Source organism: Chelonia mydas, chromosome 9 (genome assembly GCF_015237465.2).
Source record: "Chelonia mydas isolate rCheMyd1 chromosome 9, rCheMyd1.pri.v2, whole genome shotgun sequence".
NCBI classification, from domain to species: Eukaryota; Metazoa; Chordata; order Testudines; family Cheloniidae; genus Chelonia; species Chelonia mydas.
The window spans coordinates 27,337,781-27,363,349 of record NC_057855.1 but is presented as its reverse complement, the minus strand read 5'-3'; the positions used below and the strand labels follow the sequence as shown (position 1 = coordinate 27,363,349).

Here is a 25,569-nt window from a genome sequence, read left to right as displayed (position 1 = left end):
ATATGTGCTAGGAATGCTGTAATTTTATGGGGCAAATCCTCTTCCCTGCACAAAACTGCCCCTTAGACCAGCAGCACAAAGAGTTGCAAATGCTGCCTCCTCTTGCTGCTGCTGAACAACAAAGAGAGTCTGGGGGGTGGGTAAACTGTCACTCCAGTTGTGGTGTCTTCAGCTGGTTTTCATGAACCAACATGCTAGAGTCAGACGTAACACAGATTTGGCCAGGCTTGAGCCAGCGTTGAGGTAGTTGAGTGGTGGTTTGCCCTCCTTCAGTGACCCAGTGATACTATTGGCAAGTCCAGTGCAGCTTAGCTGTTTTCCTTGTGTGGATCTACTCGTTTATTTAGCGTTGCTTTATTTTCTTTTTCAGTTTTCAGAAGTAGATTTGTGTGCGAAGATACTAAGTATAATTAAGGATTACGGCCTTGACCTGTTATTTTTATTTTTATTTTTTATTTTATTTTAGAAGGCTTTGATTTTGAGGCTTCTATCTTCCAAGGAGGCTTGGAAGATAGAAGCCTCAGGCCACAGGCTATCAGCAGTTAGTTATTACTAGGGCCTGACTTCACAGGTGCTACATAAGCAGAGTTAGCAAGAAAGATTCAACCTGTAACAGAATTCAGGGAACTACATTCTGCCAGCTTGTATGGAGGAAAAATCAGAGTTGTGGGTGGAAAACATTTAAACCCATTTGAGCATTTAATATGTCTGATCTGCTAAAACTAGTTTTTCAGAAAATAACAGAGTATATTCCTGGTTTGGTTTTGGGTTTTCTTAAGATGAACAGCAAGGGGGAAAAAAGCTTCCTATCTTTGCTTCTTTAAGATGTAAAAAGAAAATCAAGTTCTGCCTGTCCTGTTTTTGCTTGAAGGACTAAAGAAATGGTGGGGGAGCTTTCTTAGCCCTTACCTGGAAGGGCAGGACTGTAAAATTGTTAACAAAGTGCTTTGCTTCCAACTGTCTGTCAGGCATTTGAGTTAAATAGGTGTAAATAAAAAGCAAAGTTTTAAACAGTCTGACTAAAAATCACCTTCCCACTCAGTTGTTCAGGTTTTATATTCCTAGTATTTGCTTTAGTACTTTTCCAGCCATCTATAGATGCCTCTAGGAGAGACAGGACAGACAAGTCCTAAAAGGCTAGTGTAAAAAACAAAGGAAAATCTTTTTAGGGGGTGACACTTTTTTCAGGGTGCCTTCAACCATCAAAAGAAGCAGAAAGGGCATAAACCCATTTTTTTGTCCTTTGCAGGTCACCTTTTAAACTGTGGTACTTTAACACGTAGAAAAGTTTTTCTAGAGTTTTCATTCTTTTGTAGGATATTTTGAAGTATGGCACATGCATTTCAGAAATGTCAATCTTATGTGTCCCTTAGCATGAGGAGGAGCCACCTCAGAACATGAAACCACAACCAGGAAATAGTGATAAGCCATTATCAAAGATGGCGCTTAAAAATCAAAGGAAGCACGAAGCAAAGAAAGCTGCTAAACAGGTACTGCTAGCATCAGCCCTCTTAAGGATAACGTTACATTAGCTTTTGCAAATGTGTTGACTAGTCCTGCAGTAACAAACTTTGGATTGCACTAAAAGTAATATCTATTCATGGCCATGTGTGCGAAATTTCAGGGGACTGGATGGCACATGTGATACACCTTTTAAGTCATTCACTTGAAATTGGCCCAGGTTGATAGTAACCGACAGTTGTTACCGTCGGTTGGTTGTTCATTAGTCTGTGTGAAGTGAAATGAATTGGAAGCGTCAGTTCTGTTCACATAAACATCACACGCTTCATCCTTCCAGTCCCTAAGATTCTGCTTAACTCTTCGCAGTCTCAGGTGAGAGGCAAAAGACTGAATGGTTTTGAAAACCAAAATATTGTCTCACCCTTTAAATGTGGTCTTCCTATAGGTCAGGGTGGAGGCATGATAGCAGGGCAGAGCAAATAAGCTTGTGCTTTTGCAGCTACGTGTACTGTATCTGTTCTATGGCTAGATGGCAGATTTCAGCTTTGGATGTTAGCTCTATAACTTCCACAATTACTAAAACCCTTCTAAAGTGTATAATACTTTTGCTTCATAAATTAGACCTGATTTTGGTTTTTCTGGTAGTGGGGAGGATGGACCACCAGCTCTTATAAGAAATGTTTGTGGATGTATATTTGTAGTTTCATTCCTACCAATTTCATTATACTAAGCATGTTTCTTGTCTCTCTCGGTGGGAAGAAAGAAGACACAGTATATCGGAACTCTAATATTATAGCTAACATTTTCTGATAGGATCTCGGTCTCAAATAATATAACATGTAACTGAAAACTGTTTACAAACAATAGAGAGCACCAGAGGACTAATGAAAGGGAGAAATATTCAACAGCTTTTCTAGGTTTCCATGTTATAAAACAACAGAGCTGTTGTTTAAATGGTTTACAGGAACAGTAGATGAAGTTTATTAACTTACAGGAGGCCAAAACTGATGGGAACCAGGAATCAACACCATCTCCAGCATTACAGAATGTATCACACAGCACTCTGCCTTCTGTGACATCTGGAGACCCTGAGGTAGACAAAAAAATAAAGAATTTGAAAAAGGTGAGAAATTTTTCTAATGAAGAATAGTTTCCTCTTGGAGAAAGTCCTGAAGGGCTAGTCTGATTGTGGAGATGACTAATATCAGTGAGGTGTAGGGTGTACATAGAGCAGTTGCCTGAGGTGTATGCTCTCCTCTTTCTCATAGTGTAAAGTAGCACAACAGTAACCACTTAAAAATGAGCCTGTCAGTATAGTGTCTAAGCATGTAAAGAAAATTTGAGACTTGTCCAGAACAGCAGTAGTTTTTCCATTCTCTTCTCTTCCATTCTCAAGAACTGCTGGCTCTCTTCAAAAGGGCAGATGATATAGCTGGTCAATATTTGTGAAGGAACTAAGTGAGCTTCCTAACCTTGCTTTGCAAATCCTAGTCTCATTTAGGATCTGGGAAGGCTGCTCTGACTTGAGGTTGGGGGAAGAGAGGGTTGGTGTTGTTTATAGCGCAGGACTGCCAGGAAGGTATAAAGCTTACCTTTGATGGACATGTATCTCTTTGGATCCTATCAACTCTGTGCAGAGAGGGAGTCACTGGAGGACAAAGGAAGTCAGTCTGTCTGTCTTCTCAGTCCCCAAGCCCACAAAGGAACCCAAGTGTACTGCTTGTGTAGCTCTGTCAGCTTTGGAGTTCTTTGATTTAAATCCTTTCAAACAAGGGTAGAGTCGCATTTGGCCAGGGCTAGAGAAGTTTTCCTATTTCTGCACTGCACAGCAGGCCATCTTTTCTTTGGTTCATAATACAGCCATGCTGAGAAAAGATAGGGGGAGAAGGGGGATTTACAGTGGAGGAGTTCTCTTTCTGAATCTCAGATGTAGCTTCCCAGTACAAGAAATCATCCTCCTTTTAAATTGTTGTTGTTACTACTTTAGGGTCAGATTTTATGGTGTTTACATTTCAAATGCATAAAATAATCTTCCAAACTCCTCCGGTACTAGATAGATGTTTCCCTACTCGGGTCTATTCATGACGAAAATAAGATAGGTTGTTAGGTTATCTTGGTTTCTGTTGATGTGAAATTCTGGTTTAGGTATATAAATGAAAAGTCGATGTATTTCTATTGCTAAGTCTTCCCGTCAGAGTATCTCCTTCTCTGTTAATATGATCAACTGGAAACCCAGAAAACTGGACATTTCTGTTCCTCTCTTGGCTCTCCCATACTTCTGTTTTCCACAGAAACTGAAAGCAATTGAGCAGCTGAAAGATCAAGCAGCTACTGGAAAACAGCTAGAGAAAAACCAGGTATTACTAACTTGCATGTGTTTTTATTCAGGATCATACTACTTTTCAATGCACTTAAAGGCATGTCTTCATGTTCAGCGCCACAGCTGTACCATGCAGCGCGTCTGGAGAAGATGCTCTATGCCGATGGCATAATAAAACCACCTCCGTGAACAGCAGAAGCTATTTGAGTGGGAGAGGCTAATCCATAGTACATTTCAAATATAATTCTGGTTAAGTACCAAAAAGAGTGTGGCTCCCTGTCTCTCTCCCATGTCAAAATTAAATGAAGTGAAAGAACTTACCTAAAAAGAGGTAAAGTTTCTCTTCTCAAATTCATCTCTAAAGAGGCAGGGCCACTAGTGCTGAGGAACTACTAGGGAGCATGGCCAATAGAACACACAGAGGAGCAAGGGAATCGGGATGTCTTCGGTCACCATTGGTAGCTATAGGTCCCTCCCCATCACAGCACTCGTATTGCCTACCATTTGTTTTCTGCAGCCATCTGTGCCATTACCCACACTCCAGGGGTTACACAGCACTTGATTAGGTTAATGCTTGATGAAGAACATTAACTTATGCTGCTTTTACTATCATAAGGTACACAAATTTTGGATGGCAGCATGCTGTCTGTGACTACTTCTCAACTCTGTTGCTCCTTCAGCTGGCCAGACCCCTTTTTTCACACAAATTCCCCCTTTAGCAGATACAAGAAGCTGCTGGTGGAGGGTGGGGAAGTATACTCAGAATCTCTCCATGCATTTCCCCCGTAGTGTTACCCAACCCGATTACCTCTTGAACAGGCTTTTGTATCCTTTCTCCCCAAGTGGACTAGTATGGAGCATAGAAAGCTTTATGAATATAGAGGAGAGTCTTGTGGTCAAGTGATACTTGGGACAAACTGAGTTCTATCTCTAGCTCTGGCCCAAACTTCCTGACCTTGAACAACTATCTTAACCTGTGGCTCTCAGTTTCCTCATCTGTAAAATGAAGATAATACCTCTCAGGAACGGTGTGAGGCTAAACCTTGAATTTAAAAATCATGTCTGTTTGAAACCCTTTCTGTGGTATAGTCGCAAGTAACAACAGACTCTGCTAAGATTACCATAGCAGAGAGATGAGGGAAAATATTTTTCTCAATTTTTTAAATGTGTTTGCATTTCATAGCACTTAGTGAAATTGACTATGCTCCATCTCTATTATGTAGTTTGTCAATTTCCCCTGTTGCTTTATGGGTATTTAACATGGTGCTAAGGAGAGGAAAAACTGGAAAAAAAATAGGATAATGTGATTATAAAGCCACAAAAATTGGCAGACACACTCTGAGGCAAGTGTAGTGCTTAAACCTAGTTTTAACTCATGTTTGGGAATTCACTAGATTTCAGGTTGACAGTGATACTTTCACACTTGTAAAACACATTGAATGTATGTTTGATATGAGGAACTATAAGTGCAAAGAATTATTACTGTATTGTAAGGTGTGTGGACAATGTATGTAATGGACTGATCCAAAATAGCAATAATATGGAGTCTTCCATTTAAAAAGTAGTATTTTTATACACTAGCAATTTGCTTGCATAATTTGAACATTAAAACAGAATGTGGTACTATATCAGCCTCTGTGTATTTTGATTCTTTATAATGCCTGCTGCTATTAAATTATTGCAATCTTAGTTTTTGCTATTTGTTACATATTAGCAATGATGTACATTATTTATTGACTTAAACATTGCTGTTTTACTTCCTGTGTAATAAGCAAAATGTATGATCTTGTGTTGTTTTTCTAGTTGGAGAAAATTCAGAAAGAGGCGGCTCTCCTAAAGGAGCTAGAAGATTTGGAACTAGGCTTGTAAAACAGTAGTGAAAAGGAATTGGATTGTTACACAAAATCAGTGCAAAATGGGGTGCATTTTAACCTGAACAGAACAAAGAATATCCTTCAACTGCAGATGGCTGAGGAAGGACAAGTTTACATGTTTGCTGCACACCTACATTTGTTAACCTTTGAAAAAAAAAAAAAAAATATCCGTGCATGTGCAAAATTGTAATCAAACAATGTATATTCAGTCAGTCATTCCTGCTTCCATTCAAAACCAGAAACACATTCACTCAAAGTTCTAAAATGGTGTTGCTTAAAAATCAAAACAAGGTTTTTTTTGTGTGTGTTTTTGGCTTTTTGGTTGATCTACCAATTTGATAGCTTTATTAAACTTAAGATACATGTGACCCTTATGCAATAATAGGATTGCAATCAATAATAAAGAGCATTTAACATTACAAAAATTGTTGGTTTTGTGTTACCAAGTCAGAACTTGTAAAATGTATCAACCATTTCCAAGTTACCGCAATACCATCAACTTGAAATCTACTAAATTTATAAAAATGAGTTTAAAGTATTTTCAGTTGCTATACCTGCTCCTGTCTTTCCCCATACCAATTTGTTGCAGTTTTGCAATCACATTTTCCTTTTTTTTTTTTTTTTTTAAATCCTTTCCCCTTTTGCTGGGTTTTTGTATGGGACCCACACAAACAAAAAGGAAAACAGATTATACGAGGAAACCATCAAAACTGACTCTACACCAGGTGCTATCAAATGCACAAAGTAAACAGAGAGAGAGAAAATTCAATGATCTCTCCGTTTATAGTAATATTAGGTCTAATTCTGCAATCTAATTCATACGGGTGACCCTTAAACCAGTGTAGAGTCTCAGTGAAGTCAATGGAACTCTGCATAGAGGTGGGAGATTGCCCATATGGATGAGACTAAAAGATCAGAGCCATGGATGTTACTTGAATAGTAGGATTTTTTTTTTAAATCGGATATAAAGTATATTTTTTTTAATTGATATCCCATTAAATTATCACGGAAACACACTTGCAAACCTTCTAATTGATCATTGTTGTTTAGATGGTATAACATTTTCCATTCTTTAAAAAGTAATCTTTCCTTACATTTTGTTTCTGATACACAATTCACAATCACACTTTATTAATTTACATTGTGTAAATGTTTTCTCTTTGTTTTTGTAACAAACAGTCAACAGTTTTATACTGAAACAGTTTTGAAGAAAATAAGGATTTAAAGATTTTTAAATTTTTATGCTAGAAGAATAAATCAAAGAATTTAATTTTGCATTTATCTGGTGTCTCCCTCAGTTAATCTGATTTAAAAATGTATTTGTTTGTAATTTTTTTTAAACATACAAAGCAATTATATGTCTAAATGTAATGTTTAGTGTCAGTACATTACCATATTTGTTAAAGGAAAAACACATGAGATTGTTACCAAAAATGGAAAAGAAAAGAAACCATTTATTTTAAACTGAATTCAGCTTATTTGATTTCGTGTCTTGATTGAAAACAAATTATCTTGACTTTTCAGAATAGTGTAAAAATGAGCCATTATGGGTTCAATAGAAATTCTTGTGCAAAAATCTATTACTCATTTTAGAGCAGTGGTTTTCAACCTGTGGTCTGTGGATCTGCGGAAGTCCACAGATTATGTCTAAGGTATCCAAACGGGTCTGTACCTCCATTCAAAATTTGTTAGGTGTCTGCAAATGAAAAAAGTTTGAAAACCACTGTTTTAGAGGACTTCACAGTTCCTCAATGCAGCAACAATCAATGGAAATGTAATGGTTGCCCTCTAGTGGAAGAATCACATTACTGTTTAGACAAATACGAAACTTTGACTCTCGTGGCAGTGCTGAACATAAGAATTTGGAATCAAAGTGAATCATAAACATTGGAGATTAAAAAGACCTATTTAGACCATCCATTCCATCTCCTTTCCAATGTCTGATTGTTTTCTACAGTACATTTCCTGGTTTGACCAATTTGGTTATAAATGTCTGAAGTGATAGGGCTTCTACCATGTTCTCTGACAGTTCCACATCCTAATAAGTCTGTCAAGAAGTATTTCCTGTTATGTGGCTTAAATTTCTCCTTTTTAAAATTACACCTCTATTTGCTGTGCTGCATAGTTTCTCTCTCTCTTTGTGGTTAACACCCTTTAAAAAACAAAAATGGTTTATGTATCACACAGACTGTTATTTCCTAACTAAGCTGCCCATATTTAGCTCTGTCAATCTTTTCTACTAAGTCAAACCTTCTAGCTTCTTCATCCCAAATGCATAAAACAACTCTTAACGAAAAACAAATCTTAATTCACATGAAAATCTTTGTTACAGTTAAGGGGGCTAAGAGCAATTCAAAAGGAGAGATTATTATGAACACTAAAAATGAAGGAAATAACAGTAGTTGGTGTGTGCATGCCTTAACTAGGTATTAAAGAAACCATTCATTTGCAAGCTAGTCAGTTCCCCCCCCCCCCCCCCCCCCCCCAAAAAAAAAAAAAAAAAAGTTACCAGTACTGTTGGATATTATGTTTTCTCTGCCAATTTTTTTGTGGTTCTATTGAACTTTTTTCCTATTTTTTTTATAAGGTTTTCTCTTCCCTGTTGCTGTGTGAAATACCCACACAAGCAACCAGAAAAACTGGCCATGCACAAAGTGCTGTCAAATCCAGAAAACAGACTGGAAAAATAGAAGAGTTGCTTATCTTTAAGTTACAGTATCCTTAAGTGCTACTTCTAATGGTAATACATTTAAAATAAACAAGGTAAGCATGTGATTTTTAACCCTTTAAGACTACTGCCAGAATTAAGTAACCTGACATGATTCCCATGATTTTAGTGTTTAGAGGTTTTCAGTGATGTCTGGTTTTGAATTGTGTCTAGCAATCTGAACTATCAATTGTCTTTTTGTGGGGAAAAATATCATTATGGCTGGCTGGCTATTGAATTTAGATTAGTCGTCCTTTCTGAAGATTGCCTAACACAGATGTCCTAAGAAAAAGTGTAGTTATGGAGATGGTCCTTTCCCAGTGCAGCTGCTACAGCCCTTGAGCCCTTGGAAACTGAGAGTTGTAGTCAGAGAGCACATGAAACTAGGAGCAAGCATCTGACCTGCAGGAACCCAAATAACAGGCTTCCTGTGTCTTTTGTTGGAATAACAGAGATGAGCGACCCAGTGCTCAGGAAGTGCTGCTAACTCTCATTTTATTGCCAGTCTTGTGATATTTGGTGTTTTACTTAAAGCTCCTAGGAACAAGTGATTATGCGAGACTGTCAGCTTTTATTTAAAAAGAAAAGTTTCTATCCCTCATGATAGCAGAGAAAACTTGAAAAAATTGACTCAAGTGTACCTTAAAGGGTCAAAACTTGGGCTGTTAATTAATCGCAGTTAACTCACATGATTAACTCAAAAAAATTAATCACGATTAATTGCACTTGTAACAATAGAATACCAAATGAAATTAATTAAATATTTTTGGATGTTTTTCCACATTTTCAGTATTGATTTCAATGACAACACAGAATACAAAGTGCAGTGCTCACTTTATTTTTGATTACAAATATATGCACTGTAAAAATGATAAACAAAAGAAATACTAATTTTCAATTCATGTCATACAAGTACTGAAGTGCAATCTCTTTATCGTGAAAGTGTAAAAAATGCAGATTTTTTTTTTTTGGTTGCATAACTGCACTCAAAAACAAAACGGTGTAAAACTTTAGAGCCTACCAGTCCACGCAATTCTCCTACTTATTCTGCCTATCACTAAGACAAACAAGTTTGTTTACATTAATGGGAGATGCTGCTTCCTGCTTCTTATTTACAATGTCACCTGAAAGTGAGAACAGGCGTTGCAAGGTATTTACATGCCAGATATATTAAACATTTGTATGCCCTTTCCATGCTTCAACCACCATTCCAGAGGCCATGGTTCCATGCTGATGCTCATTTAAAAAAAAAAAAAAAAAAAAGCGTCAATTAAATTTGTGACTGAACTCCTTGGGGGGAGAATTGTATGTCTCCTGCTCTGTTTTACCTGCATCTGCCATATATTTCATGTTATAGTAGTCTCAAATGACAACCCAGCACAGGTTCGTTTTAAGAACACTTTCACAGCAGATTTGACAAAATGCAAAGAAGGTACCGATGTGAGATTTCTAAAAATAGCTACAGCACTCTACTCAAGGTTTAAGAATCTGAATTGCCATCCAAAATCTGAGAGGGACGAGGTGTGGAGCATGCTTTTAGAAGTCTTAAAAAAGCAACACTGATATGGACACTACAGAACCCAAACCACCAAAAAAGAAAATCAACCTTCTGCTGGTGGCATCTGACTCAGATGAGGAAAATGAACATGCATCGGTCCGCATTGCTTTGGATCGTTGTCGAGCAGAACCCATCATCAGCATGGAAGCATGCCCTCTGGAATGGTAGTTGAAGCACGAAGGGACATATGAATCTTTAGTGCATCTGGCACATAAATATCTTGCAACACCAGCTACAGCAGTGCCATGCAAAGGACTGTTCTCACTTTCAGGTGACATTGTAAACAAGAAGCAGGCAGCATTATCTCCTGCAAATTGTAACCAACTTTGTTTATCTGAGTGATTGGGTAGGACCAAGAAGTAGACTGAGTGGACTTGTAGGCTCTAAAATTTTAGATTTTTATTTTTAATGCAGTTTTTTTTGTACATAATTCTACATTGGTAAGTTCAACTTTCATGATAAAGAGATTTGCACCACAGTATTTCGTATTAGGTGAATTGAAAATGTGTTGTTGTTTTTTCAGTACAAATATTTGTAATAAAAATAAATATAAAGTTAGCACTGTACACTTCGTATTCTGTGTTGTAATTTAAAATAATATATTTGAAAATGTAGTAAACATCCAAAAATATTTAAAATAAATGGTATTCTATTGTTTAACAGCACGATAAATCGTGATTAAGTTTTTTTAATCACTTGACAGCACTAGTCAAAACCCAAAGGCAAATAAAAAAGTTATTTTTTTTTAAAATCATGTCTTTTATGGTCCCTGACTCATGATTTTTGAATACTTGGGATTGGAAATACTGGAGAAGCCTTAATGTGTGTTTCTGTATTGAGGTAGGGCTACCTAGGGGAAAAGAGGTTCCTTCTCCTCAGGTTGTAGTAAGCAGGAAAGGTCTCTGCTTTTAAATGTATTAATTACTTTGAATCTTTTGCATCATCTGTTTATTAATATACCTGCTCTGAGATAAGGGACATGGAACTGACCTTGAGCATTTAGGTTTTATTTGGAATGCACTGGTTGGTGAATCTGTCTGCTGGTTTAATGTATATCTGCACTGCAAAGAAAAGCCTGTGGTACCGAGTCTCAGAGCCCGGGTCATTTGACATGGGCTTGGGCTATGGGGCTAAAAATAGCAGGTCAGACATAGAATCATAGAATATCAGGGTTGGAAGGGACCTCAGGAGGTCATCTAGTCCAACCCCCGGCTCAAAGCAGGACCAATCCCCAACTAAATCATCCTAACCAGGGCTTTGTCAAGCTTGACCTTAAACTTCTAGGAAGGAGATTCCACCACCTCCCTGGATAACGCATTCCAGTGTTTCACCACCCTCCTAGTGAAAAAGTTTTTCCTAATATCCAACCTAAATCTCCCCCACTGCATCTTGAGACCATTACTCCTCGTTCTGTCATCTGCTACCACTGAGAACAGTCTAGAGGCATCCTCTTTGGACACAGTACTCCAGATGAGGCCTCACCAATGTCTAATAGAGGGGAGCGATAACGTCCCTCGATCTGCTGGCAGTGCCCCTACTTATATGTCCAAAATGCCATTGGCCTTCTTGGCAACAAGGGCACACTGTTGACTCATATCCAGCTTCTCATCCAGTGTAACCCCTAGGTCCTTTTCTGCAGAACTGCTGCCGAGCCATTCAGTCCCTAGTCTGTAGCGGTTCATGGGATTCTTCTGTCCTAAGTGCAGGACTCTGCACTTGTCCTTGTTGAACCTCATCAGATTTCTTTTGGCCCAGTCCTCTACTTTGTCTAGGTCCCTCTGTATCCTATCCCTACCCTCCAGCGTATCTACCTCTCCTCCCAGTTTAGTGTTCCCTGCTTGCTGGTTTCAGAGACCCATCTCCAGCCTCAGCCTGAATGTCTACACCGCTAATTTTAGCCCTGCAGTCTGAGTCAATTGACCCAGACTCTGAGACTTGGTACCACAGGTTTTTCTTTGCAGAGTAGACATACCCTTACAGACCTGGAGTATATGCAGCCCATCACTAAGGTTAATCTCTGCATCGGAAGAGCCCTCAGGCCTGTGGTGGTATCATAATTATTTTTCTAAGGCTATAGTCATTTGGAGAGTTCATTGTCAAGTTCACATTTAGGAAATGCATTCCCCACTTCACTGGTTAAAACGTCATAAGGAGGCAAGAAACATGTTGGATTTAGTACAGGGAACACTGGAAATCCTAAGTGGGGATGAAGCATTTCAAATGCGGAAAGATGAGTTGAAATGATTCAGGGGAAAAAAAGCAATAATTAGCAGAATGTGCTGAAGGCCCCAAATAACAAGGGGAAGAGGGCATTTATTTTATTGTTTTGAAAAAATAAAATCTAAATGTTGATACAGGTAAAGAAAGGGTCAGGGAATAATTTCAAAGTGCCCACTTTCTGTAGAGTACATTTCCAGCTCACAGCCAGACAATAAACAGAGAAAGTGAGGAGGGCAGCAAGGAAAATTCAACAGATGCATTATTTCAAAGGCTAAGCAATATATTAAATATTGTGACCGAGCTCCTCAGCCTCAGTGGGTTCCATGCTTCCTCTCCCTCTCAGAAATTTCCCCTCATCCCTGGGCTTACTGTCCACACCTTGCCTGAGCAGGGTTCCTCCCAGCCTCCTTGATGGGGGAAGAGGGAGGGGAACCCTTTAATCTCTGGTTGCCCCTCCGGGCATGATGGTGACAGGCCAGACATCCAGTTCAGACTCTCACCTCTGGTGGGGTCTATTCCCTCAGACCTTGGGGCCTGGAAGGGCTGTTCATTCTGTTGGGCAGGGTTTCCCTTGTCCTTCGTCTTTGTACCTGTGGGGTTTCCCCTCCTGGTTCTTGTCAGCATCTGCACTGCCTAGCTCTCCAGTTGCACACCTTCCTCCCACAGCTCCTATCATGCCCCTATCTGACTGGAGGGGAGGCTCTTAAAAGGTTCTGGCAGGCCCCTTGATTGGCCCAAGGTGTCCTAATTAACCTGGAGTAACCCATGTTCAGTTACCAGGGGAAAAGGGACCTGCTTATCCTGTCCCGACTTACCACTTTCCTTATCTTGGCCTTGAGGGTCCCATTGATCCTTTGCACAAGACCACCAGTTTGTGGGTGGTAGACAGAAGTCCACAGGGCCTGTACATGGAGTAGAGTGCATAAATCCTTCATCAGTTTTGACATGAAAGGAGGTCCCCTGTTGCTGTATCTCCTTTGGTAGCCCTACCCGGGCAAAGATTTCCACTAGCTCCTTGGCTATTGACTTGGAGGCCGTGTTCTGCAGGGGGACAGCTTCTGAGTACTGGGTGGCCAGTCCAGGACAACAAGCACATGCTGGTGACCTCGGGCCATCTTCTCTGGGGGCTCACCAGGTCCATGGCTATCAGCTCAAACGGGACCTCTACGATTGGCAGAAGCACTAACTGTGCCCTCAAGTGGGGACGGGGACTGTGGAGCTGATACTCGGGGCAGGACGTGCAATACCACTGGACTTCTTCATGTACTCATGGCCAAAAGAATCTTTATAGGATCCGTGCTAGGTGTCCTCCAAAAAGGTGACTGTGGGCAAGGCTAAACACTGCCCTCTGATGCTTTTGTGGCACCAGGAGCTGTTGTACTTCCTGACCCTGCATCACCCGGTACAGGAGATCCGTCTTGATCATGAAGTAGGGTCCTGGTGCCTGGGCTTTTCTGTCTATGGATACCCCATCTATTTCAGCCACCTCCTTCCTGATGTTATAATATCTCAGGTCTTCTGCCTGAAATTCTCCCTCCTGGGACTAGCCTGTCCAAGTTCCAGGGGGCCTGTCTCTGCCCTCTCTGCCAGTTTGGTGGCATTGTGATTGGGACCAGCCTCGGGTCCTTCTTGCGCCGTGACAGCCTCTGTATCCGCCGCCCATGTCTGCCTGCCTATGAGGGCGGCCTTCTGGCCCTGGGTCAGGATCCAGGTTTCCAAGGCCTTAGCTGGCCCTCCTTTCCCGCTTGGTCTTCCTGACCCTCCCAGGAATGGGGAACAGATCCTGAGATATTTCAGAGAAAGTTGGGGGGGGTGGCATTCTGCTGTGGACAACTCATTAACTTCGGGATCCTCCCTTTCTTCCCATCCCTCTGGTGGGAGCAAGCTTCCAAATCCCGGGAAATTCCTCCATGTGAGTATGGGGTATGGGAATTTAGGGACCACTCCTGCTGTTACCCCAATAAAGTTCCCCTGTATCTCAATCTTCACCAGGATGGTGGGGTAATAATTGACCGCTCCATGGATGCATGTTACCTCCAGTATGTTTGGGCTGCATTAGCTGGCTATGGCTAATTTTCACTAGCTTCCCCGAGATGAGTGTGATAGAATTCCCGGAGTCCACAAGTGCCATGGTCTCTACCCCATTCAGTCTCACTGGCCTTGTGTGTTTATGTGGAGTCACTGCAACCCCATGAGGTGGATTAGGGTGCACAGGTCTGCCCAGTTCCCCACGTTACACTGCATGGGCTCTTTGGCGTTGGGACGCTGGGACGCTATGTGCCCCAACTCCCCTCTCGCATAACACCTATATGTGGTCCTAGGAACCCCTGTTTATTCTTTTGGCTAGGGGGTCTGGCCCCACGGTCCTCTTTGCCCAGGTTGCTCCGTCCCTTCGTGGCTCTTGGCTGGTCCTTGGCTCCTCTCGGCTTTCACCTAGACTTTCCTGGCTCAATCGTCCGAACACCCAGGATAGGGGCTGGTCGTTTGATTCAGATGTTGTGGTTGCGATAGTTCCTTGGTCATTATTCATCTTTCCACCAGCACGACCACCTCCATCGTCGTAGAAGGAGGGGTCATTCTGGCAAACCGATGCGCAAAGCTCTGGTGGCAGTCCCCTCATGTACTGGTCTGTGGCCAAAATCTCCTCTGGACTATGGGCCTTAGGTCACAGCCACTTCCATGCGAGCTTGGTAAGGTTAAATAGTTGGGACCACAGAGGCTTGTTCTGTTGGTATCTCCACACATGATATCTCTGGGGCTGCACTGCTGCCGTCACCCCTGATTGGGCCAGGATCTCCACTTTCAACTGGGGATAATCGGTTGCGGCTTCTGCAGACATGTCATGGTAAGCCTTCTGAGCCTCCCCACACAAAAAGGGGGCGAGGATGCTGGATCATTGGTCCTGGGGCCAGGCCTCGGACAACATGATCCTTTCAAACGTAAGGAGCTATGCCTTGACATTGTCTTCTGCAGCATCTTTGGTAGATAACCAGTAGCCCTCAGTGCTTGTGTCCCATCAGGCCCATGGGCTAGGGGTGGTCAGAGCTTTTAGCTGGTCCATCACCTTCTCACAGCAGGGCTAGGTCCTGGGTCGCCTGACTCAAAAGTAATTGGTTAGTCTTGTGCTGCAACTGCATTGATTCCTGCTGGGCTGTCACTTGGGCCCGGGTGGCCTCCTGCTGGGCCACCGTGGCCTGTTCTAGTGCCCTCACCACATTGTCCGTTGTGTTGAGGACAAGAAAAATTCCCTCCCCCCCTTTTTCTTTAGCTTAGTCCACTGCGCTGTCACAATCCCATCTCTCACACCAGTTGTGACATAGCTCCTTCTCTGCCTCGGTGGCTTCTGCGCTTCCTCTTAGCAGCGAGCCAGGGTATTCCTCTCTCCCTCAGAATTTCCCACATCCCTGGGCTTACTGTCCACACCTTGCCTGAGCAGGGTTCCTCCCAGCCTCCTTGATGGGAAGGGGGAGGGGAGACCCTTAGTCTCTGTTAGCCCCTATGGGCACGGTGGCAACAGGCCAGACATCCATTCAGTCTCTCACCTCTGGTGGGGTCTCTTCCCTCAGACCTTGGGACCCGGAAGGGCTGTTCACCCTGTTGGGCAGGGTTTCCCTTGCCCTTCGCCTCTGTACCTGTGGGGTTTCCCTCCTGGTGCTTGTCAGCATCTGCACTGCCCAGCTCTCCAGTAGCGCACCTTCCTCCCACAGCTCTTATCGTGCCCTTATCTGGCTGGAAGGGAGGCTCTTAACAGGTTCTGGCAGGCCCCTTGATTGGCCTCAGGTGTCCTAATTAACCTGGAGTAACCCCTGTTCACTTACCAGGGTAAAAGGGACCTGCTTATCCTGGGGCTAATATACCTGCTTTCTACCACTCTCCTGTAGCCATCTGGCCTGACCCCGTCACTATATATATATAATAGACAAAGCTCTGTCCTTGCCTCCATAGGTCTCGCATTTCTTGGCGGATTTCGGTAGCCTCAGAGGCTCACTGTGACCCTTCTCTCTCTAGAGACAAGGGTCACAGTCTACTAAGCCATTTTCATCATAAGCCAGCGAGGGAGGTGAGGAGAAGTTATCCTTCCTTGCACAGTCTCTGTTGTCTCCCAGTCTCAGTGACTAATCAGGGGGCAAAGCAGGGGGGAGCCCGGGCCTACTCTTTACTCCGGGCTCCAGCCCAGGGACCCTAATAGCATCAGCTATGGTAGCTGACCTTTTAGAAACATAACATGTACAATTGGCTGGGCTACTTCCCCCACAGCAGCCCTCACTTTCTCAAGCTCCACTTCACCCTTATCTCAGGGCCTCCTTCCTTGTGCCTGATATGGTGTGTACTACTCAGCCTCTCCAACAGTGCAACTTCCTCCCACAGCTCCTGACATGCACACCCTAACTGGGAGGCTTTTAACTAGTTTCAGCCAGCCCCTGCTTGGCTTCAGGTGTCCCAATCAACCTAGCATTCTCCCTGCCTTCTGGAAAGTTCTTAATTGGCCCCAGGTGTCTTAATTGACCTGGAGCAGCTGCCATTTCACTTATCCTGGTACCAGGGATTTGGTTAGCCTGGAGCTAATATATCTATCTCCTACTACTTTTCTATAGCCATCTGGCCTTGCCCTGTCACTAATGTATATAGATCAGAACACACGTTAACAGAAGGATCAATTCTTCAATTTCTTATTTATGTGAAGCCAATGTGAGGCTTACATGACTAAATACCACTCACATGAATAAAGGATTACAGTATAGGGGCCTTAGAAAGATCACCAAAAGGAATTCTTTCTTTCTTACTCTGGCATTAGTTTATGCTAGATAAAGGAAATCAGAAAAATCTCTCTGCCTGATTGTTTGGGGGAAAGTAGCTCAAACAGAAGAAAATGTGTTCCAAACTAGGTAGGATAACAGAGTTTGAATTACAGATTGTACAACTTTACATTGTTTATGAAAAAAATAAAATCTGACTCACTCATCTCAGTTTGTAGCATGCTGGGACCACACATAGCCTTTAGTTTCTGGGTCACTGCGTTAATTCAGAATAACCTAAGACTGCTGAGCAGAATATTTCTTGTTGGGTCAACTACACAGCTTGTACAAATGAATGTAATTAGCTGTCTCTGAATTAAATAGTTTTCAGATTAATTGCCGCCTCAGTTTATGTTTAATGCTCTGGATACATGGAATAAAAGCAACAGGGCCTCTGAAATGAAATAAATATACATACCTCTTTTTTGTTTTCTTACGGGTCATAGATTTTTACTACTCCAAGGCAGTGATTCTTTGGTTTGCACTAAAATCAGTTTTCCCTCCTACACCTTTCATGTTAGGCTCCGCATCCCATTCTGCTTCTGTCATAGATGGATACTTATACCTAAGTACCCATAACACATTGGCAGATACATTAAAATATCATAGGGGATAGATTAGATTGCAAATACTGCACTCACCCTGAGAGTGACAAGCTCCTCTGCAGTTGCAATGCAACTTCATAACCAGCCATGTGATAGTACCGGAGAAAGTTAAATATGTGTTAACTAGTAAGTTTGAAGCAGCATTACTTGGGATTTGAAAATAGTTGTGAGGATGGATTCTTTAAAAAGGAGTCTATCTGGCTGATAGACTGGTAGTGTCATATACATGATGATCTCCGCTCCTTCCACACTGTGAAATGAGGCTCTCAACATTAACCCTTTATTGTCAGCTGATACCCATCCAACTCCCTTCCCTTTCAAATGTGTGTTGACATAACCGAAATATAGCCTTAACTATAAAGGCACCACTGTTGCCTCTGTAATATATATAATGTATATTAGAAATGAAATAACTTCAGCACCCAAATGCTGTTATTTGCATAGAATCATAGAAATAGAGGGCTGGAAAAACCTCAAGAGGTCATCTAGTTCAGTCCCTGGCACTGAGGCAGGACCAAAGCATACCTATATCACCCTGACAGGTGTTTGTGTAACCTGTTCTTAAAAACCTCCAATAATGCAGATTCCACAACCTCCCTTGGAAGCCTATTTAACTACTCTTATAGTTAGAAAGTTTTTCCTAAATCTCTGTTGCTACTGATTAAGTACATTACTACTTGTCCTACCTTCAGGGGACATGGAAACCATCTGAGCACCATCCTCTTTAAAACAGCCCTTAACAGCCATATTTGAAGACTGTTATCAGCTTCCCCTTCAGTGTTCTTTTCTCTACACTAAATATGCCCATTTTTTTTAATCTTTCCCCATAGGCCACGTTTTTAAGTCTTTTCTCACTTTTGTTGCTCTCCTCTGGTCTCTCTCCAATTTGTCCACTTCTTTCCTAAAGTATGGTACCCAGCACACACTACTCCAGCTGAGACCTCACTGGTGCTGAGTAGCATCGTACAAATTACATCCCATGTCTTAAATATGACACTCCTGTTAGTATGCTTCAAAATGATACTAGCCTTTTTCGCAACTGCATCATATTGTTGACTCATATTCAATTTGTGATCCTCTAGAACCACTTTTCAGAAGAATATCATGTAGCCAGTAATTCCCCATTGTATAGTTGTGAATTTGATTGTTCCTTCCTAAGTGTAGGACTTTAAACTTGTCTATATTGAATTTCATCTTGTAATTTCAGACCAGTTCTCCAATTTATCAAGGTCATTTTGAATGCTGATCCTGTACTCCAAAGTGCCAGCAACCTCTCCTAGCTTGGTCATCTACAAATTTTATAAGCATACTCCCCACGCCTGTATTCAAGTCATTAATGAAAATATTGAATAGTACCTGACCCACTTGATATGTTCTTTCAGTTTGAAAGAGAATCATTGATAACTACTCTGTGTAGTTTTTCAGCCAGTTGTGCACTTATCTTATAGTAATTTAATCTAGACCATATTTCCCTAGTTTGCTTATGAGAATGTCATGTGGGACTGTGTCAGAAGGCTTAGTAAAATCAAGATTTATCACGTCTACCTCTTACCCGCATCCACTAGGCCAGTAACCCCTTCAAAAAAGGAAATTAGGTTGGTTTGGCATGATTTGTTCTTGACAAATCCATATTGGCTATTGCTTATAAACCTATTATTCTCTAGGTACTTAAAAATTGATTTGTTTAATAATTTGTTCCAGATATCAAAGTTAGACTGACTGGGCTATAATTTCTTAGGTCTTCTTTGTTCCCCTTTTCATCATACTTGTCATATATTGATGTACCTCAAATATGCCTAAATTATTTTAACTGCCAGTGGTTAGAGCAAGTGCCTGTGAGAACAGACTTCTGGGTTCTGTAATGAGTAAAGTAATTTCTGAAAGGTATATAAATCTGTTTGTAAAGTTGATAGAGCACTTTGGGATCTCTGGATGAAAAGCACTAAATAAGACCCCAATCCTGTGGAGACTTATGCACATGCTTAACTTTATGCACATGAGTATTCCTATGAAGAGAGTGAGTTCAATATGACTATTCACATACATAAGTCTTTACATGATAAGGTGCTAAGTGCTGTTTAACATCAGAGATGTAAATATGAATTCAACATCTCAGCCTTAACTTTGCCTTTTCTGTTTTTTATGGGGTGGGAATATATGGATTTATTTATGCACCATGAAATCCAAATAGGAGCCAAATCCTGCCACTGGAGCAATGTGGATTGCCCCCCAGTCTGTATGGAGTTCCTGTTCCCATGCAGAGCCCTACTGAAATCATTGCAGCTGTGCAAGTATTCAAAGATCTGCCTGTGTGCATGCAGTTGAAGTAACTGGCCCTAAATCTGTAGAAGTAGATGGGAAGTAGGGATGGGTAGCAAACCGTTTTGAAGGGGATGTAGTAACAGAGCCTTCTGTCACCTTTCATCTTATTAGCCAAATAGACGACAGCTAATTCCTATTCTATTTTTCGTGAGTGCATTATGCTCATGTTCCCGTCACTCCCCACACACATGGTTTATTAAGAGTAATGTAATCTGCTGATGGGGGCAAAACTGACAGATTCCAGGCTTGGCAAAGTTAAATTATGCTTGTGTTTGACAACAAAAAAAATTACTAAGGGCTTGCGCACAGCAGAAAATGTTTGTGGTCTTCTGAGCTGCACGAAGCCTACCAGGCAATGACGGGTGGCTCCACAGCAGGCCAGTCTCTTCAGGGAAAAGACTGATCTGCTATAGAAGCCCAAAAGGAAAACCTTGAGTGTAAGGTAGGGAGGTTCCATGGTGTGAGGTACTGAAACATGTGAGAGAGCTCCCTCTGGTGATGTTTCTGTATATATTCCCACAGAATGCCCCCCCTCCCCACTTAATTTTGAGCTACAGTTGCTAGACTTCATATCCATCAACCCAAACAATAATAAAAAGCAAATAAACAATCAGCACCCCCATCCTTCCACTCATTAGTTCCTCTTTTCAGCCTAAAACTACCTCCTTCTCAATACTAGGGTTGCCAACTTTCTAATTGCACAAAACTGAACACCCTTTCCCTGCCCCTTTCATGAGGCCCCGCCCCCTGCTCACTCCATCCCCCCCTTACTCCATCGCTCGTTCTTCCCCACCCTCACTCATTTTCACTGGGCTGGTTCAGGGCATTGGGGCGCGGGAGGGGGTGCAGGCTCTGGCTGTGGGTGTAGGCTCTGGGGTGGGGCTGGGGATGAGGGGCTGGGACGGGGTCAGGGTGCAGCAGGATATAGGCTCTGGGCTGGGAGTGCAGGATCCAGGTGGGCAAGAAATGAGGGGTTCAGGGTGTGGGGGAGGGCTCTGGGCTGGGGCAGGGGGTTGGAGGGTGGGGGGTTGAGGGCTCCGGCTAGAGGTGCTGTAGGGGGTTTTTCCTGTCATCTCATATTAGCCCCTATGTGCCATCTTGGATTTCCTGTAACAACAACCTGGAATCCGTGTTTGGTACCCTTCTTCCCCCTCCCCCTGTTGGGTTTGGCACACTTTTCCCTCAGAGGTGGGAAATTGGCAGGTCCCTGACTGGTAATCTGCCCAGCAACTGGGCAGTGTATAGGTCTAGGTTGTCAGGAAGCCAGGGCTGCCCATCTTGGAGGTAGCTGCTGTTCTAGGAAATAGCTAATGCTGCTGTCTGCATCATAGGTAGGCCATAGCACCACACTAGGATTGTTGGGAGAGTAGCTTACCTTGCATGCGAGGATGGCTGCCATCCGCTGTCCTGATTCTTCAGCTCACATCCACCTACAATGACGCAGGGAGGAAGACCTATAAAGGAGGAAGACAGAGTGATCATCTACCTGTCCGAGTTCCTGCTTCCAGTACCTGACCGTGTCACCTGGATCCAGAGGTCAGCCAGTCGTGACAGTGGAGCTGCTCCTCAAGCTGCAAGAGATGGTAAAGAAGCAACATATTGTTCTTTACTGGACCTGATCTGGGTTTATTCTTGGGTCAGGGCTGCAAGCCCTCTACCTTGTCATAGATAAAGCCTGTCACATTTGATCCCTTTTTCTGTTGCAACCAGGAGTCCTTAGTGTTTTACCTATGTTTTTTACCTTGTTTATCTTACTTGTTTAACTGTTGCCTGTTAATAAATCTGTGCCTTTTTTTGCACCTTATCCCTTGTAAGTTTTCTTTGGGGGTAAAGACAAACCAGTTGAGAGATGTGGGGTAGGGAGATGAACCTCAGACTGGTTCCCCTGGCCAAGATATAAAATCCAGTCAACAGTGTGGGCTCTGGGGTGTGGCTGTGGATGAGGGGTTTGGGGTGCAGGAGGGGACTCAGGACTGGGGCACGGGGTTGGGATGTGGTGGAGTGTGGGCTCCGGGAAGGAGTTTGGGTGTGGGAGGGGACTCCAGGTTACGGTAGGGGGTTGGCATGAAGGAGGGGGTTCGGGGTGCAGGGTCCCGGCGGCAGTTACTGTGGCTCCCAGGAAGGAGCCGCCAGGTCCCTGTGGCCCCTAGGTGCATGGATGGCCAGGGAGGCTCCACATGCTGCCCTCGCACCTGAAGGCGCTGTCCCCACAGCTCCCTTTGGTTGCAATTCCCAGCCAATGGGAGCTGCGGAGCCAGCACTCAGGGTGGGGGCAGCGGGCAGAGCCTTCCTGGCCGCCCATGTGCCTAGGGGTTTCAGGGACCTGGCAGCCGCTTGCAGGAGCCATGTGGAGCCGGGGCAGGCAGGGAGCCTGCCTTAGCCCCAGGCCCCCACTGCACTGCTGACCAGACTTTTAATGGCCTGGTCAGTGGTGCTGACTGGAGCCGCGAGGGTCCCTTTTCGACCGGGTGTTCCAGTCAAAAACCATATGCCTGGCAACCCTACTTAATACCGGAATATCTCTAGCATTATCCTGAACAACCAACAGGTTCCCTTGAAATATCTGAATAGATGATTTGTGCCTTCAGCAATTATTTTAGTGCTGCTATTTAATATTTTTTGGTAGAAATTATGGAAATGAAATCTGCATATATGTTAATCTGACTTTGAGAGGCATAACTCCACCTGAGAGAGGCTTATTTTGTTAAAAACCCCATCCTCCATATTGTGTATTTTTTTTTCCTCTAACAAATCCAAGTCCTGATACAGAGAAGCAGCCAGGAGATTAGGAGAAGGTAAGCTACTTAAACTTCTTCCTTAAAAATTAGATGGGAAAAAGGTGAGGGATTTGGTAGCTGCTGGACCAAAGGATTACTTGTCTTCTGCTTAGTCTGATTACTTTCAGGTGAGTATGAAGATTGTGTTGATTGTGACAAAGTGGGAATTTTCTGTAATATATAATGCTGTGTGTGCTTCGGTTTCCCTCTGTAATTTGTAAAAGATACCGTAGCCTAGGAAAGCAGCAGGCACTGCAAGTCAGTGCATCATATGTAGCAAACACATGCCTACTAGCATTGGAACCACAGCACTTCACTCCCATGCAGGGCACCAAACATTACTGGTGGCTTTCAGCATCGAATTGCTCCCTCAAGGCATCCCTAATCCTTACAGCCCCGCGCTCGGCCCCTCTATTAGTCCTGCTCTCTGGCTGTTCAAATTCAGCTTCCAGGTGTTGAACCTCCGTGGTCCATGCCTGAGTGAAGCCTTAACCTTTCCTGTGACAAATGTTATAGAGGGTACAGCATCTGGCTATAACCGTGAGGATGTTGTCATCGGCCAGGTCCAGCTTCCCATACAGACAGTGCCAGCGGCCCTTTAAACAGCCAAAAGCACACTCAACAGTCATTTTGCACTGACTTGGCCTGTTGTTGAACCGCTCCTTGCTGCTATCAAGGCTCCCTGTGTAGGGTTTCATGAGCCACAGCATTAAAGGGTAAGCGGGGTCTCCAAGGATCACAATGGGCACTTTGACTTCCCCTACGGTGATCTTCTGGTCTGGGAAGAAAGTCCCGGCTTGCAGCTTCCTGAACAGGCCTGTGTTCTGAAAGATGCATGTGTCATGCACCTTTCCGGGCCAGCCTGTGTTAATGTCCATGAAAAGCCCACGGTGATCCACAAGCGCCTGGAGAACCATAGAGAAATACCCCTTCCGATTTATGTACTCGGAGGCTAGGTGGTCATGTGCCAGAATTGGAATATGCATCCCATCTATCGCCCCTCTGTAGTTCGGGAAACCCATTTGTGCAAAGCCAGCCACAATCTCATGCACATTGCCCAGAGTCACGGTTCTTCTGAGCAAGATGAAATTAATGGCCCTGCAAACTTGCATCAACCTGATTCCAACAGTCGATTTTCCCACTCCAAATTGGTTAGCAACCGATCGGTAGCTGTCTGGAGTTTCCAGCTTCTAGATTGCAATAGCCGCTTCTCCACCGCAAGGGCAGCTCTCAACGTCATGTCCTTGCGCCGCAGGGTGGGGGCAAGCTCAGCACACGGTCCCATGAAAGTGGCTTTTCTCATCCAAAAGTTCTGCAGCCACTGCTCATCGTTCCAAACTTGCATGACGATGTGATCCCACCACTCAATGCTTGTTTCCTGAGCCCAAAAGCAGCGTTCCACTGTAGTGAGCATGTCCGTGAATGCCACAAGCAATCTCGTGTCGTATGCGTTATGCGAGTCGACATCATTGTCGGACTCCTCACTGTCACTTTGTAGCTTAAGGAGTAACTCGACTGCAATTCGTGACATGCTGGCGAGAGCCATCAGCATATTCCTCACAAGTTCAGGATCCATTCCCGCAGACCGAAAGAGAAGACAGAGCATGCAGTACAAAAAACGTTGAAAGATGGCACCAAATGTGGACAGGAGCACAGAGATTGCTGGGATGTGAAGCGGTGCATCACGGGGCATTGGGACAGGACCCAGAATGCCCCGCACCCTTCCCTCCCCCTTCCCACAAGCCACAGTGCCAGAATGGGAAGAGGTGCTCTGTGGGATAGCTGCCCATAATGCACCACTCCCAATGCCGCTGCAAGTGCCACAAATGTGGCCACGCCACTGGGCTTGCAGCTGACATTGTGAACACACAGCAGTGCTTTCCCTGCTGTGGTCTCCGAGGGCTGGTTTAACTCCCAGGGCTCTAAATCTGCAAGTGTAGCCATGCCCCCATTGTTCCCTGTCTGGCTGCTGGAATTGCCTGTTGTCTCTTGGTTTAGATTGTAGGCTCTTCAGCTTCGTTCACTAGCACCTTCTTTTCGTTGGGTGTGTGGCTGGTGCTTGGCACACTGGGGCCATCAGCCACTACCCCAATCCACAGCAATAATAACCAATCCCGCCCTGAAGCGCCAGCGGGCAGCGCTCAGCCCTGCTGCGACTATCTCCTGGGCAGGCCTGCCCCAGGACTGCTGGCAAGCAGCAGAAGGTGCTGCTGGGTCATTCTTCGCGCCCTACCAAATTCACAGTCTATTTTGATCAATTTCATGATCATGGGATTTAAAAAATTGTAAATTTAATTATTTCAGCTATTTAAATCTGAAATTTCACAGTATTGCAATTGTAGGAGTCCTGACCCAAATAGTGTCGGGGTCGCAAGGTTATTGTGGGGGGGGGGGGGGGTTGCAGTACTGCTACTTGTACTTCTGTACTGCTGCTGGCAGTGGTGCTGCTTTCAGAGCTGGGCGGCTGGAGAGCGGCGGCTGCTGGCCAGGAGCCCAGTCTGCAGGCAGAGCTGCCGCCAGCAGCAGCACAGAAGTAAGGATGACATGGCACGGAATTGCCACCCTTACTTCTGCACTGCTGCTGGCGGGGCGCTGCCTTCAGAGCTGGGCACCCGGCCAACAGCTGCTGCTCTCCAGCCGCCCAGCTCTGGAGGCAGCACAGAAGTAAGGGTGGCAATACTGTGACGCCCCCCTAAAATAACCTTGTGACTCCCCCTGCAACTCCCTTTCAGGTCAGGACCCCCCCAGTTTGAGAAACGCTGGTTTCCCCCCGTGAAATCTGGTCTTTTGTGTGCTCTTACCTTATACTGTACAGGGGAGACCACACCAGATTCCACGGTCTGTGAGGCATTTTTCATGGCCATGAATTTGTTTATGTGCCAGACATGCTAGCCCCACCCCCCTACCCCCCGTCCAGCAGTGGCTGGAG

The 25,569-nt window shown here is 43.7% G+C and overlaps 1 protein-coding gene and 1 long non-coding RNA gene across 4 annotated transcripts in view; one reads left to right on the top strand and one right to left on the bottom strand.

The window, feature by feature from the left end:
• The window catches only part of EIF2A (eukaryotic translation initiation factor 2A), a 32,356-nt gene extending 25,420 nt beyond the window's left edge, over positions 1–6,936 (top strand). For all 3 annotated transcript variants that reach the window (XM_007057378.4, XM_037909129.2, XM_037909130.2), the window contains 4 exons: positions 1,374–1,490; positions 2,456–2,584; positions 3,753–3,818; positions 5,585–6,936. In XM_007057378.4, the coding sequence (XP_007057440.2) occupies positions 1,374–1,490; positions 2,456–2,584; positions 3,753–3,818; positions 5,585–5,650 (378 nt within the window). In that variant the 3' untranslated portion in view covers positions 5,651–6,936. The remainder of the gene's footprint in view (positions 1–1,373; positions 1,491–2,455; positions 2,585–3,752; positions 3,819–5,584) is intronic.
• Positions 434–25,556, bottom strand: LOC119567084. The gene is made up of 3 exons (XR_005226799.2): positions 25,442–25,556; positions 21,239–21,317; positions 434–3,326 (listed from the first exon to the last, which is right to left on the bottom strand). It is a non-coding gene; the product is annotated as an uncharacterized LOC119567084 (long non-coding RNA).
• Between the last annotated feature and the right edge of the window lie 13 nt (positions 25,557–25,569).